We start from the raw sequence: 14,307 nt of genomic DNA on the forward strand, positions 1-14,307 counted from the left end.
AAAACTTTAGAACACATATAAGGTTTTTTATTTAATCATGAACCTTGAGATTCACATGGGCATAATGTGTAGAAATAGTAATGACTTACATTTATATGCGACTGAATTAATAGATTAAATTTGATTAATCAGTTACATAATTACTTCTTTGGTGTCTCTTGAAGTGAAAAAGTTTGCTGACTGGTTTGACTTCTCTTTCCTTTCAGACATTTTAATGCATAACATTTGGAAGAAAAGGGGAAACTGAAAGATAAAGATTTTAAAGGTAACTGATCAAGAGAGATAGATGTTGAACTAATAGTATTTGATCCTTAAGATAATAATATTCACATTCATGTACAGATATAAGTATGTAACACTCATTGGGGGAAAATTGAGTGCACACAAATCATATAGACACTATGATTAGTGGTTGAATATGTTAAGAAGTGAAACCCTATTTCTAATTAATTTTCTGGACATGCGCTCGATTCCTACTTCTAGATCTTGAATGCACATCTCCAAATTTTCCAGTTGACTTTGAACATTTTCAGTACATGAAAGCTTGTTGCTGATGAGATGCTGTAAAACTGCATCCACCTTCTCAAATTCATTAGTGTCTGATTCTAGAGAGTCACAAACTACTCTTTTAGGATGCATCAGCTTGGATATTGCTGACCATCTTCCGTTCTTTGACTGTCCTTTTGGATCAGAGATAAATAGCAACAAATGTTCTAGTGAGTTTAGGGTTATGGATTCTGCTTCTTTCAAGGATTGAAGCATGGGCGAAGAGTTATTTTGTTTATTGTTTGAGGAAGAAGAAATCAACCCATTCTTCATTGATTTCAAATTTACCAACGCCTTTCGGATTTGCTTCTTCATGCTCTTCCTTAAAGCCATGTATTTTGCACCCTCAACTGTGAATCCAGTTTCATTGCTTCTCCTTCTTCTGATTATTGATTGTAGTTCATGGATGCTTTCGGTTGATAGCAATAGGAAATCCTTAGCTATACTACAGATATCCAAGATCCTAAGTGATCCTTCTAGTAGGTCACCGACACTTTTTTCATTGCACTCTTGTACTAAGGTTTGTTGCTCAATCGGCAATTGAAGCAAATTATCAATGCAGTCATGCAAATCCTGCATGCCATTAAGTTTGTTGCATACCGAGGATGATGACGCTGAAGGGGCGCCTTCAGAACTCTTCAATCTTTGCAAATTGTCCTCAAGTTGTGATACAAGAGGGTGAGGTGCGGAGGGTAAGCTGTTGCTGCGAAGATGCAGAGAGCTCTTTGTGTTTGTTTCAATGACTGCCATTTTTCTTCCGAGAAAACAAAAGGTTAGTAGATGAAAATATACAAAAGTTTAAAACTTGAGTTTTGGTTGGCTCTTTTGCTTCATATATATATAGCAAACACATCAAGGGGACAAGAAGAATATTTTTGTTTCTTAAATGTCACCTAATTAGCATGCAATTATATCATCTTCATTTGAATCTCAGCTACCTCAACATGATCTGTCAATACTCTCCATGCACCAAGCTTCCAACTCATCCCTCAATTGTTTTCTTTGGAATTGCGTTGATTCTGACAAAATGGCATCTTTACAATATAATACTGAGAAATGCATTATGCATGCATTGTTAATGGAGGTTTAGTGGGAAGATGAGAAGATGCTGTTTTAAAGCATGATTATCTTTTAGTATATCAAATTGTCTGCCTGCAACAGGACAAATTGAAGGCAAGGAAAGTCTCTTGATCTTCAGCTACTTGTTGGTGGCGATGTTTATGCAGTGTTCCAGCTTGACACCTATTAGTATATGTTACCATTTTGTTTGTTGCAGTTACTTGTCTCATTAACATGTGAAAAAAACAATTGACGTGTGATGGTTTGAGGAGTTTTTTTAATTTTAAATAAGTCATTAAGAGTACTGTAACATTTCCAAATGGAGGGGATCCAAAGGGATAATTTTAGTGTAGTTGGACATTAAAATTAAAGGGAACAAAAGTATAATTTAACTGTTACAATGAGGCTATTGATACTAATTTATTTCTTAGGTGTGTATGCGCCAATAAAATATTGTTTCAAATGTGGAATTGCACAAAAATCTATTACTTGATGGGTGTTACTGTTTGCTACTAATGGATTAAGTCCTGCTCCACCTGTAAACAGGTGCGGCCCTGCATAATTTGGAAGGGACCAAGGAGAATGGAATTGGAAGAACCTAGAGATTTTTGTCCAATTATCATATCTCTATTGTAACTTGTATTTGTCCTTTTTGTCCATCCATCTCAGTTGCATCTGTCATTTATGTGTCTGGATGCCCAGTTAATATTATGTCGATCATTCGATTTACTCGTTCTTTCTTATGACTGTTGTTTGTTACCTTTACAAATAAAAATGTTAATTTGCAGGACCAGACTTCTTCAGGATGGATGATTGTGTCGGATGTGAGTCATATGGTTTCTATTATCGGTATCAAATCAACATTTGTTTTATTTTTCTCTTTCACTTCCATGATAATGATAATTTCAAAGCAAAATTCATATTATATCAAAATCTTGCATTCAATAATGTAATTCATTTGCATGCATGTGTAAACCATGACTGCAATTCTTATATGCACATGTTTCTATTGAAGAGACAAGAACTGCATTAGTTATTGTTCAATGCATTAAAATAAAGCTGTAAACTTATGAATGAAAACACCAACCCAATTTTCATGATCACCAATATGTGTTTTTTATGCATCTCATTTCATGTCTAATTTAAAAAATTAAACAGCTTATTGGTTAACAGATATGAGATCTCAAGTCTCAACTCTGATTCAAAAACATGTCGTTAGGTATATATTAATTTAAAGCAATATAACCATGATCTAAATAAAGTTATCTAAAGAAATTATATCATGTTGATTTGATTCTCATCTTCCAACTCATATCCCTATATTTTAACTTGGCATCACATGGATAAACAGCATCTCTGCATGTTGCTAATATAAAATTTCAATCTCTGCAAATCATGCATCTTAATTGTCTATTATATCATTTGTTTGCAGAAGAAGAAGCTATTCTATTCTAAAGTAGCATGCAGTCTTTGAACTTGTCTTCCGTCAGTGGATCAATTGGAGGCAAGAGGAATCTTCTTGTTTAGGTATCGATACAATTAGTACATTATGATGGCTATATTTTACAGTATCCCCAACTTCACATAATTTATTTAGTCAATATTCATTGCTAATATAATGCATGTTAGCTCCTAATTTTAATACTAATTCAATGGTTCTCGGTAGATGAAACACAGCTAACTTCTTTATCTCTATTATTTGCATATAAAATTTGTGAATATGTGCAAAGTTTTTATTTATTCATGGGCCTAATGAAAGTTTTAAGATTGACAACTCTGATATGCATTTAAAATGACTTTGAGTATCATGTTGACATACTTAATTTTTGTGGAGGTTCACGATTATTCTATTTTAATCGTCCTCCACTTTTTTCATCCTTCATTATATTTTTCACCAAAAAGAAAGCATAAATTTATCGAGTGAAAAGTTTGTTAAAGGATAAAAATTAAAATTTGAAGGGAACTGAGCAAAAGAGATAGATGTTGAAGTAATAAGGGTTAGATCCCTAGATAATAATATTCACTTAGTAAAAAAGAAGATCTAATCACAATCATGTACAGTTATGTAGCACTCTTGGTGGAAAATTGAGTGCACAATAATCATATGGACACTATGGTTAGTGGTTAAATATGTTAAGAAGTGAAACTCTATTTCTAATTAATTTTCTTGATATTTGTTCAACTCCTGTTTCTAGATCTTGAATGCACATCTCCAAATCTTCCATATGACTTCGGAAATTTTCAGTAGATGAAGACTTGTGGCTGATGAGAGACAACAGAGCTGCATCCACTTTCTCAAATTCATTTGTGTCTGAATCTTGAGAGTCACAAACTACTCTTTTAGAATGCATCAACTTGGATATTTCTGACCATCTTCTGTTATTAGAGTGTCCTTTTGGATTACAGATAAATAGCAGCAAATGTTCTAGCGAGCTTATAGTGACTGTTTCTGCTTCTTTCAAGAATCCAAGCATAGGTGAAGAGTTACTGTCTTTGTTGTTTGAGGAAGAAGCAATCAACTTGATTGCTTTCAAATTTACCAACGCCTTCCGAATTCGCTTCTTCATGTTCTTCCTCAAAGCCATGTATTTTACACACTCAACTTTGAATCCGGTTTCAATTCCTCTCTTTCTTCTGATGACTGATTGTAGTTCGTGCGTGTTTTCCTTTGATAGCAAAAGGCAATCCTTAGCTATACTGCAGATATCCAAGATCCTAAGTGATCCCTCTAGTAGGTCATCGACACATTTTTCATTGCACTCTTGTGCTAAGGTTTGTTGTTCAATTGGTAATTGAAGTAAGTTATCGACGCAATCATGCAAATCCTGCATGCCATTAAGTTTGTTGCATATCGAAGATGATGACTCTGAAGAGGTACCTTCGGAAGTCTTCAATCTCTGCAAATGGTCCTCAAATTGTGATATAAGAGGGTGAGATGTGGATGGTAAGCTGTTACTGCGAAGATGCAGAGAGCTTTTTGTGTTTGTTTCAATGATTGCCATTTTTTCTTCTCAGAAAACAGAAGTTTAGGTGTAAATATACAAGAGTTTTTGTGAATACTTGAGTTTTGGTTGGCTTTTTCGCTTCATATATATAGCAAACAAATGAAGGAGACAAGAAGAATATTTTTGTTTTTTAAATGTCACCTAATTAGTATGTATTGATATCATCTTCATTTGAATCTCAGATACTTCAACATGATCTGTCAATATTCTCCATGCACCTCCAACTCATCCTTCAATTGTTTTCTTGGGAATTGCGTTGATTCTTACAAAATGACATTTTTACAATATAATACTCAGAAATGCATTATGCATGCATTGTTAATGGAGCTTTAGTTGTAAGATGAAAAGATGCTGTTTTAAAGCATGAGTGTCTTTTAGTATATGAAATTGTCTGCCTGCAACAGGACATATCGAAGACAACGAAAGTCTCTTGATCTTCAGCTACTGACACTGTTATATTGGTTACTTGTTGGTGGCAATGTTTATGCAGTGTTCCCAGCTAGATACCTATTAGTATATGTTACCATTTTGTTTGTTGCAGTTAGCTGTCTCATTAACATGTGAAAAAGAGCAATTGATGCATGATGGTTTGCAGAAGTTCCCGTTGGAAACAATAATATTTAAAGAGTATTATTACTTTTTTTTCAACTTGTTTGATTAATAATTTCTTGTAGCATTTCCTATGATCCTGTTGGTTTGTAAATTACGACAGATAAAACACGCGCATGCTTTGGTTTCATGCCATTTTTATAATATTTTGGAGAGATTGTCTCACCTCTCAATTGAGTCTAAGTGTGAATAGGAATTAGTTTAAATGTAATTATTTAGTGTAATTACCGATATAGCCCTGTAACCTTTATATATACGAGAAATAATAATGAGAAAAGTATCAAACCTGTGAGTTTTAGGTTAATCTTGGCTTTATTCAGCGACACCCCACTGGGTCGCTCTTGAAATCGTCTCGGTAGATCTCGTTTCTCGGTAATTGAAATCATCTCGGTTCTCGGTAATCTCTTCCAAGATTGCGATTCTAATCTCGTGTTATCGTATCGGTGTCGGCAAATATTCTGAATTAGGGTTTTGACTCTGTGTCGGCAATTATTCTGAATTAGGGTTTTGACTCTGTGTCGGCAATTATTCTGAATTAGAGTTTTGACTCTGTGTCGGCAATTATTCTGAATTAGGGTTTTGACTTGGTGTCGGCGAGTATCCTGAATTGGGGTGTTGATTTGGTGTCGGCAAGTATTTTCTTCAGTGTTCCGTTGGTGTTTCTTGTTTCACGTTAACAAAATTGTTACGTTAACAAAATTGTTCTTAAGTCATCTCTGATATTATGGCTTCCGAAGAAGAGATAGATCATATTTGTGTTCGTTTTACCGGAAAGAATTATCTTGTTTGGGAATTTCAGTTTCGGATGTATGTCAAAGGGAAAGGATTATGGAGTCACTTGGACGATGTCTCTTTGGCACCGTTAGAGACAACTGACTTAGATGCATGGGAAATAGAAGATGCTCAGATTATCACTTGGATTCTCGGTACTATTGATCCTCACATGATTAATAATTTGCGATCTTTTTCCACTGCCCAAGAAATGTGGAACTACTTGAAGCGTATCTATAACCTAGACAATGCGGCCAAACGTTTTCAGTTGGAGCTAGACATTGCCAATTACAAACAAGGCAATCTGTCTGTTCAAGAATATTATTCTGGTTTTTTGAATTTGTGGACAGAACACTCTGCAATTATACATGTTGATGTTCCCAAAAGTTCTCTCGCGGATGTCCAAGAGGTCTACAATACTAGTAGGCGAGATCAATTTCTCATGAAGCTTCGTGCAGAATTTGAGGTTGTCAGAGGTGCTTTGCTGAATAGGAATTCCGTTCCCTCTTTAGATACATGTGTTGGTGAACTTCTCAGAGAGGAACAACGTCTTGCTACTCAAGGATTCATGTCTCACGATGTTGTCATTTCTGAGTCTGCTATGTTTGCATATGCTCCTCAGAGTAGAGGTAAAGGTCGTGATATTCGACATGTCCAATGTTTCTCTTGCAAACAATTTGGACATTTTGCTCAGAGTTGTAGTAAGAAGTTTTGTAATTATTGCAAGAAGCGGGGCCATATTATCTCTGATTGTCCCACCCGTCCTCCACGATCAGCACAACGTTCGGTGCAAGCATTTCCTGCTAGTACAAGATCTGCAGTTGGTTCTTCCATCACCAATCCATCTAATGGTGGTGCTCTCCAACCTGAAATAATCCAACAGATGGTACTTTCCGCTCTATCAACCTTGGGAATTCAGGGTAAGTCTTCGAATGTTTCCTGCCCGTGGTTTCTTGATTCTGGTGCATCCAATCACATGACCGCCTCTTCTGAATACTTGCACAATTTACATTCTTACCATGGTAATCAGAAAATTCAAATTGCGGATGGTAATGCTCTCTCTATCACGAATGTTGGTGACCTCAACTCTGATTTTCGGGATGTGTTTGTAGCACCTGGCCTTGCTTCCAATTTATTATCTGTTGGTCAATTGGTTGATAATAATTGTAATGTAAATTTTTCTCGTGATGGTTGCCTTGTACAGGAACAGGTGTCGGGGAAGGTGGTTGCGAAGGGGCCTAAAGTGGGAAGACTGTTTCCACTTCAGTTTATTTCTAGTCATTTATCTCTTGTTTGTAAAAATGTCTTGAATTCTTATGAGGATTGGCATAGAAAATTGGGTCATCCTAACTCTGCTGTTTTATCTCATTTATTTAAAAATGGTTTATTGGGAAATAAAAGTGTTGTTTCTAATGCCTCTCTTTCATGTTCTGTTTGCAAATTAGCTAAAAGTAAAACACTTCCTTTTCCGTCTGGTGCTTATCGGACTTCCTCTTGTTTTGAACTGATTCATAGTGATGTATGGGGTATGTCTCCTGTAGTTTCTCATGCTCGCTATAAATATTTTGTCACATTTATTGATGATTATAGTCGTTTTACTTGGATATATTTTCTTCGGTCTAAATCTGAAGTGTTTTCTATGTTTAAGAAATTTCTGACATATGTTGAAACTCAATTTCATGAAAATGTTAAAATTTTTCGCTCTGATTCTGGTGGTGAGTACATGTCTCGTGAGTTTCAAGAATTTCTTCAACAAAAAGGCATTTTGTCTCAACGATCTTGTCCCAATACCCCCCAACAAAATGGGATGGCAGAACGCAAGAATCGTCATTTGCTTGATGTGACCCGCACTTTACTTCTTCAAGCTTTTGTACCACCCAGATTTTGGGTGGAGGCTCTTTCCACAGCTGTCTTTTTGATCAATCGTCTTCCTTCTACGGTTATTGATCTCGATTCTCCTTTTTTTCGTCTTTTTAAAATTCAGCCTAATTATAATGATTTACATACTTTTGGATGTGTTTGTTTTGTTCACTTACCTCCATTTGAAAGGCATAAGCTTGGAGCGCAATCTGTTCAATGTGCGTTTATGGGGTATAGTCACTCTCATAAGGGATTTGTGTGTTATGATGTCACTAACCATCGTTTTCGCATTTCTAGGAATGTGACATTTTTTGATAATCAGTTTATGTTTCCATGTGTTTCTGCTGTCATGAATGATATTGTTACTCTTCCTAAGTTTTCTATTATGCCTCAATCTATAGAACGCTATAAACCAGGTCATGTATATGTCAGAAAACACAAACAGCAGGTTCCCACACCCCTTCCCGACGCTGAACCGCCATGTGATCCAGTAACGGTTGAACCACGACGTTCTGGTCGAATATCTCGAGCACCAGATAGATATTCACCAGACAGGTATGATTCCTCACATACTTCTCTGACTGCCACACTCTCTAGCATATCTATTCCTACTTGCTATTCACAGGCTGTTAAAGATGTACGTTGGATAAAAGCAATGAATGAGGAGCTTCAAGCTCTTCAAGAGAATTTCACATGGGATATTGTCTCTTGTCCTCCTGATGTTAAACCCATTGGCTGCAAATGGGTGTATTCTGTGAAATTGAATTCTGATGGGTCCCTCAACCGTTTCAAGGCTCGCTTGGTTGCCTTAGGAAACAAACAGGAATATGGAATTGATTATGATGAGACATTTGCACCGGTTGCCAAAATGACATCTGTTCGTACGGTACTCTCTATAGCTGCTTCTAATGGGTGGGCTCTTCATCAATTAGATGTGAAAAATGCTTTTCTTCATGGTGACCTGGCGGAAGATATTTATATGACTCCTCCTCAAGGTTTATTTCCGTCATCTAAGGGTGTGTGCAAGCTCAAACGCTCCTTATACGGTTTGAAACAAGCGCCTAGAGCATGGTATGAAAAATTTCGCTCCACTCTACTTGGGTTTTCCTTTACTCAGAGTCAGTACGATTCTTCTCTATTTATTCATTGAACATCTACTGGAATTGTCCTACTTCTTCTGTATGTTGATGATATGATTATTACTGGTTCTGATCATGCTTCCATTCAAAGCCTTAAACAGCAGCTACAAGCAGCGTTTCATATGAAAGATCTTGGTAATTTGCATTATTTCTTGGTCTTGAGGTTCATTCTACACCCAAGGGCATATTCCTCCATCAACACAAGTATGCCACAGATTTAATTTCTATGGCTGGTCTGCAATCGGCTAATCCAGTGGATACTCCTCTTGAGGTTAATGTTAAATATCATCGTGATGATGGTGATCTGTTGCATGATCCCTTATTGTATCGTCAACTCGTGGGTAGCCTTAATTACTTGACTATTACTCGCCCTGACATATCATTTGCTGTTCAACAAGTCAGTCAATTCATGCACTCTCCTCGCCACCTTCACTTGGCAGCAGTTCGTCGTATAATTCGTTACTTGAAGGGAAGCTCTCATCGTGGTTTATTCTTTCCTACTGGAGTTCCTCCTAAATTGAGTGCTTATAGTGATGCTGATTGGGCAGGGTGCCCTGATACTCGACGATCTGTCACTGGTTGGTGCATGTTTCTTGGCTCTTCATTGATCTCATGGAAAAGTAAGAAACAAGCGAGAGTCTCTAAATCTTCTACTGAATCTGAGTATCGTGCCATGTCTGCTGCTTGTTCTGAAATAATTTGGCTTCGTGGTCTTTTGGCTGAACTTGGATTTCCTCAAATAGAGCCAACTTCACTTTATGCTGACAATACCAGTGCCATCCAAATTGTTGCGAATCCTGTTTTTCATGAACGCACCAAACATATTGAAGTTGATTGTCACTCAATCCGTGACGCTTATGATGACAGAATAATATCACTTCCTCATGTCAGTACTCAGTTGCAGATTGCAGATATTCTTACCAAGGCTGTTCCGCGTCCACGTCATCAGTTTCTTGTTAGCAAATTGATGCTTATTGACAAGCAGCATCAATTTGAGGGGGGATGTGAATAGGAATTAGTTTAAATGTAATTATTTAGTGTAATTACCGATATAGCCCTGTAACCTTTATATATACGATAAATAATAATGAGAAAAGTATCAAGCCAAGAATTATTGACACTAAGAGGTGTAGTGAAGGGACAAATTGGATTAGCTGAGAGTTTTGCTATAACACCCTTTGACCCTAAGTTCAGTAACCTTCAAGTTTCAACTATCTTTTACCCCTCACACAACAAATATCAGAAGTACTAAAGTATCCCATAGAAACTGAAAAAACAAATAAAGAACAATCACACAAAAACTAAGGCAACTCCAAAATTGGTTTCAAAGAGGATATTATAAGCCGAAGCAATCAAAGAAACACCCTCATTTCTATGTGCCACCACCAGCAATCGCTATCCAGAGAAAGTGTAATTTCTTGAACTGGCAGAAGGAGCTAAGTTTAGTACATATGTTTTGGAGCTAAGTTTACAGCCATAACAAAAAAGGTTTTCAATAAGAAATAAACAACATAAGGAGAAAAAGTAGAGAATGGTTTTCTTCCAAAGCTAAAATACAAGATGCCAATTTCATTAATTCATTGACATGACATAATTACAAAACATTCATTCAAATTTATACAAAAACTAATGATTAAGGATGTTGAGAAGAGAAACTCTAATCCTAATAAACCGTTTAAAAAGAACTTCAAGTGCTTCCACAAACTCTTGAACAACAGACTCCAAATTTTCCAATTGATTCCGCAAATGATTCACATTATCCGATTTTCTTGTCACGTTAAACACAAAAGACTGCAAAGCAGCATCAACATTGGAAAACTCATTCTGATCACCTTCTTGTGTGGAAGAAACCTTCTTGTTTTGCATCATAAGCTTCGAAACCAATGACCAATAATTACTTGGTTTCGATTGCGCCGGTCCAGAGATAAATATCAAAAGTGACTCCATCATAGAAAGAGTAATCACTTCCACATCTCTTAACAAACTAACCAAAGTCACTTTTTCATGATCCTTATTATTGCTAGGAGATAATAATTTTCCTTTACCTTTCTTCGAATTAGTCTTCAAATTCTCCAAACCTTTGAGGATTGCTTTCTTTACTACCTTCCTAGAAGCCAAGAATTTCCTCACCTCGGCCGTTACCTCCATTTCGCCTCCTCTTTTCCGTCTCATAATCGACTGAAGTTCACGTGCGCATTCCTTCGTATGAATTAGAGAATCCTTTGCTACCGAACACACATCAAGGAGTCTTAAAGATCCGTCTAGAAGCTCGTCTATCCATTTCTCTTGACGCGCGTGGACAAGGACTTGTTGTGTAAGAGGTAGCAAAACCAAATTTTCAACGCAATCATGTAACGCTTGAAGATCGGTTAGCTTCCGACCGAACAACGATGAAGTGTTGATTTCATCTAAAGACTCCAAACTTGCCAAATGTTGATTGCATTGTAGAATGAGAGGGTGCGGTTTCGAAGGCAAGCTTTTCGAGCGAGGTTGGTGATGTGATGTTGGACTAAAAGGATCAATTGTAGTTGCCATTGTTTTTTTTTCTTCACAAAAGAAAAGAAAAGATCTTTTGAATTTGGATCTACCTTTCAGATTAGTTCAATATATATTGAGAGTTGAAGAGACACAAGGAATCAAATAGTAACAAGAATCCATAATGAGCTAACTGATTTAGATTCAGATCTATGGAAAATCTCAGTAATGTTAATACAATGTCTCATTCATAGGAACACTACAACTCACATACTTAATATTTTTGTCTCTTAATACACTTTCCTATTGCAAGGTGTTTCTTCAATTCAATGCAATTAATGCAAGTATAAAATTAACTTTTCATAGAATCACTTATTTGTTGTATTATAAATGAGGTATAAGTACAAAATAATACAGATTGAATTAGTTGTACATATTACTATAGCAGGTTCTGTGCAGTCTTTCCTACACAAAGGGAAGTAGTAATAATTAATATACACTTTCATTATAGGAAAGACAAAAATCACGTTGTTCATTGAATTTTAGATTCATAAAATAAAAGAACATGTGCAAACATTAAAATTTGACCTTTTTTAATCATCAACTTACCTAACTACACTTGTTATCTTGACAGCAGTTTGGATTCAAATTGACTTTGAATCCCATGTGGGATTGATAATAATTGATGTGGAGAGGTTTCTAATTTTGCTAATGCTACTCCACCTCCTTCTTTTTCTCCATCATTTTTGTCATGTTATATATTTTTATTACAAATATGAGAAATAAGACTTTATTGAGAGATGATTTCAATAGAGAAAATACAAAAGAATATTCAACTTTGGTTGGCAATTAGGTTGATCAAAAATTGCAATAAAAAGTATTTATTTATACTTTTTTTTTTTTTGGTTAATGTTATCTTTTTGTGTGGTTGAGTAAATTGTTAAGTGTTTCATTCAGGAATCAGAAATGGATGTAGTTGAAGAATTGATGATCTTGAATGGTGCCTTTGATCTTCTTAATGGCGGCATGTAGTGGATCTGTATGATTAGCACTTCAACATTCAAATAAGTTCAAAACTCAAGATGAGTGTAGTGAAAGTGGAGATCAGACAGTGTACTTTTTTCTTGGCTTGTGAACTGATTTTATACCTTGAGTCAAGTCAAGTGAATTTGAGATGAGTTAGACCTTAGTCATTTGGGCTTTTGGCCGGTCCAGAACAGTTACCCCCAAGACTTTGCCGGACATTGAAGGAATCGGGGGAAGCCTTAAGTGATGTTTGCCGGCCTTTAAGATGTGGTCCGATGTAAAATAGAACTGAAACGTCTGGAATTAGTTGAAAAAACAGTGGGGAACAATCGCATTAAATGCAATGTTTCATCGCTTTCTTCTGAAACGTGTAGTGACGTGACTAACTAGGGCATGACGCAGTTTATAATGCATTTGAGTTAGTGTGTATCAACGAAGGGAAATCTAGTCGTTGATCTTACGACTTTTTTCTCTAGTTGGTTTGAATTCGTCAGCTGCCATTGCTTATAACTAGGATGAATTTAGTGTTTGGAAGTTTTCGCAACCCTTGGCATTCAAACTTCCATTTAGATTTTAGAAAACGTCTTATATCCTCTTCTCTGAGAATATTGCTAGAAACAATCTTCCATGTTTTGCTCAAAGTTTTCACCTTTTTTTCTCTTCTCTTGTTTCGCCAATCACACATAACCAGATAACATCTTAACCCAAGCTTTTTATCTTTAGCATTTCATGTTTTCTAGTCAGGATGTATGATAATACGACTGAAGTAGTTAGCGATTATGAAGTTAAAACTTTGTGTGCTTCTATAACGGGGACATCCCTTGATTCTCATCTCACCCCTCACATATTATTTGAGAAAGAAATCCAAGCCAATCGACAGAGGAGAGAACTCACTAAGGGTTATATTCAACTTCACTTGAAGACAAATAACTGTGAACCCAATGATGATAAGGTGAAGGCCCACTTAGAACCTTTGAAGGCAATCAGATGTAGAAAAGCTTGACTGGATGGATACAGAAGTAATGGGAACTTCCCCTATTCTACGCACTGAGGTTGCTATAGATGCAGATGAAATTGTGGTCGATGATCCCCTGGATGGTTATCTCTCCAATGGAGTGAAATAAGAGGATATGTAGTTCTTTTGACAACTGTGCGATCTCATTCTACGAGTGTTTATTCACAAGAATAGAACTGAGGTTGTCCTTCTTTGACTTTGAGTCTTGAAATATTTAAAGGTGCATTTTAAATAGTGCATTTTAGAGTTCTCTAGTGACACTTTTATTACAAATGTGTATTTGTGCTATAATTTTACAGAGAATCAAGTTTCCACACACATGTTTGTTTTAACATTTTTAGACGCATTTGTGAACATGAATTAGTAATTAGACCTTTGCCCAAAATACTAGTTAAATTTGATGAGCTTTATTTAATTTTAGGGCTAAATATACTTTATTCCCTAAAAGGTTAGCAAGATTCAGTTTACCTCATGTAAAAAAAAATTGATTACCCTCTTGTAATGTTAAGATTATGTGTCTTTGATCCCTCAGTTGACTAATAAACACAAAATCATGACATTTGCTGACAAGGCAGTTCAGGTGTCATTTTATTTATTTTAACATTCACGTGGATTTTTTTTTTATTTTATTTTTTTTAATATTGTTTCTTCCAATTAAAAATATAAAAAAAATTAAAATAAAATAAAATAAAAAATCCACATGGATTTAAAAGAAAACTAAATAACACTTGGACTGTCACGTCAATAAATGTTAAGATTCTGTGTTGACTAATCAACAAAGGGGCTTAATAAACAGAATTTA

General features: G+C 35.8%; 3 protein-coding genes across 3 annotated transcripts; all 3 read right to left on the reverse strand.

The window, feature by feature from the left end:
* Nucleotides 1-315: 315 nt before the first annotated feature.
* Nucleotides 316-1,313, reverse strand: LOC131632271 (uncharacterized). Its single transcript, XM_058903053.1, has one exon. It carries the CDS (start codon nucleotides 1,294-1,296, stop codon nucleotides 406-408), a length of 891 nt encoding a protein of 296 aa, XP_058759036.1. The 5' UTR covers nucleotides 1,297-1,313; the 3' UTR covers nucleotides 316-405.
* Nucleotides 1,314-3,657: 2,344 nt separating this feature from the next.
* On the reverse strand, nucleotides 3,658-4,638 carry LOC131632264 (uncharacterized). The gene has a single exon (XM_058903048.1). The coding sequence runs from the start codon at nucleotides 4,605-4,607 to the stop codon at nucleotides 3,723-3,725; it is 885 nt and encodes a 294-aa protein (XP_058759031.1). The 5' UTR covers nucleotides 4,608-4,638; the 3' UTR covers nucleotides 3,658-3,722.
* A 5,890-nt stretch (nucleotides 4,639-10,528) lies between these two features.
* On the reverse strand, nucleotides 10,529-11,667 carry LOC131632243 (uncharacterized). The gene has a single exon (XM_058903028.1). It carries the CDS (start codon nucleotides 11,522-11,524, stop codon nucleotides 10,616-10,618), a length of 909 nt encoding a protein of 302 aa, XP_058759011.1. The 5' UTR covers nucleotides 11,525-11,667; the 3' UTR covers nucleotides 10,529-10,615.
* Between the last annotated feature and the right edge of the window lie 2,640 nt (nucleotides 11,668-14,307).

This window comes from Vicia villosa, unplaced genomic scaffold (genome assembly GCF_029867415.1).
Source record: "Vicia villosa cultivar HV-30 ecotype Madison, WI unplaced genomic scaffold, Vvil1.0 ctg.000920F_1_1, whole genome shotgun sequence".
NCBI classification, from domain to species: Eukaryota; Viridiplantae; Streptophyta; class Magnoliopsida; order Fabales; family Fabaceae; genus Vicia; species Vicia villosa.

What these genes read in the sequence shown, in the direction of transcription:
- LOC131632271 (XM_058903053.1), bottom strand. Translation starts at nt 1,296, where the DNA reads ATGGCAGTCATTGAAACAAACACAAAGAGCTCTCTGCATCTTCGCAGC.
- LOC131632264 (XM_058903048.1), bottom strand. Translation starts at nt 4,607, where the DNA reads ATGGCAATCATTGAAACAAACACAAAAAGCTCTCTGCATCTTCGCAGT.
- LOC131632243 (XM_058903028.1), bottom strand. Translation starts at nt 11,524, where the DNA reads ATGGCAACTACAATTGATCCTTTTAGTCCAACATCACATCACCAACCT.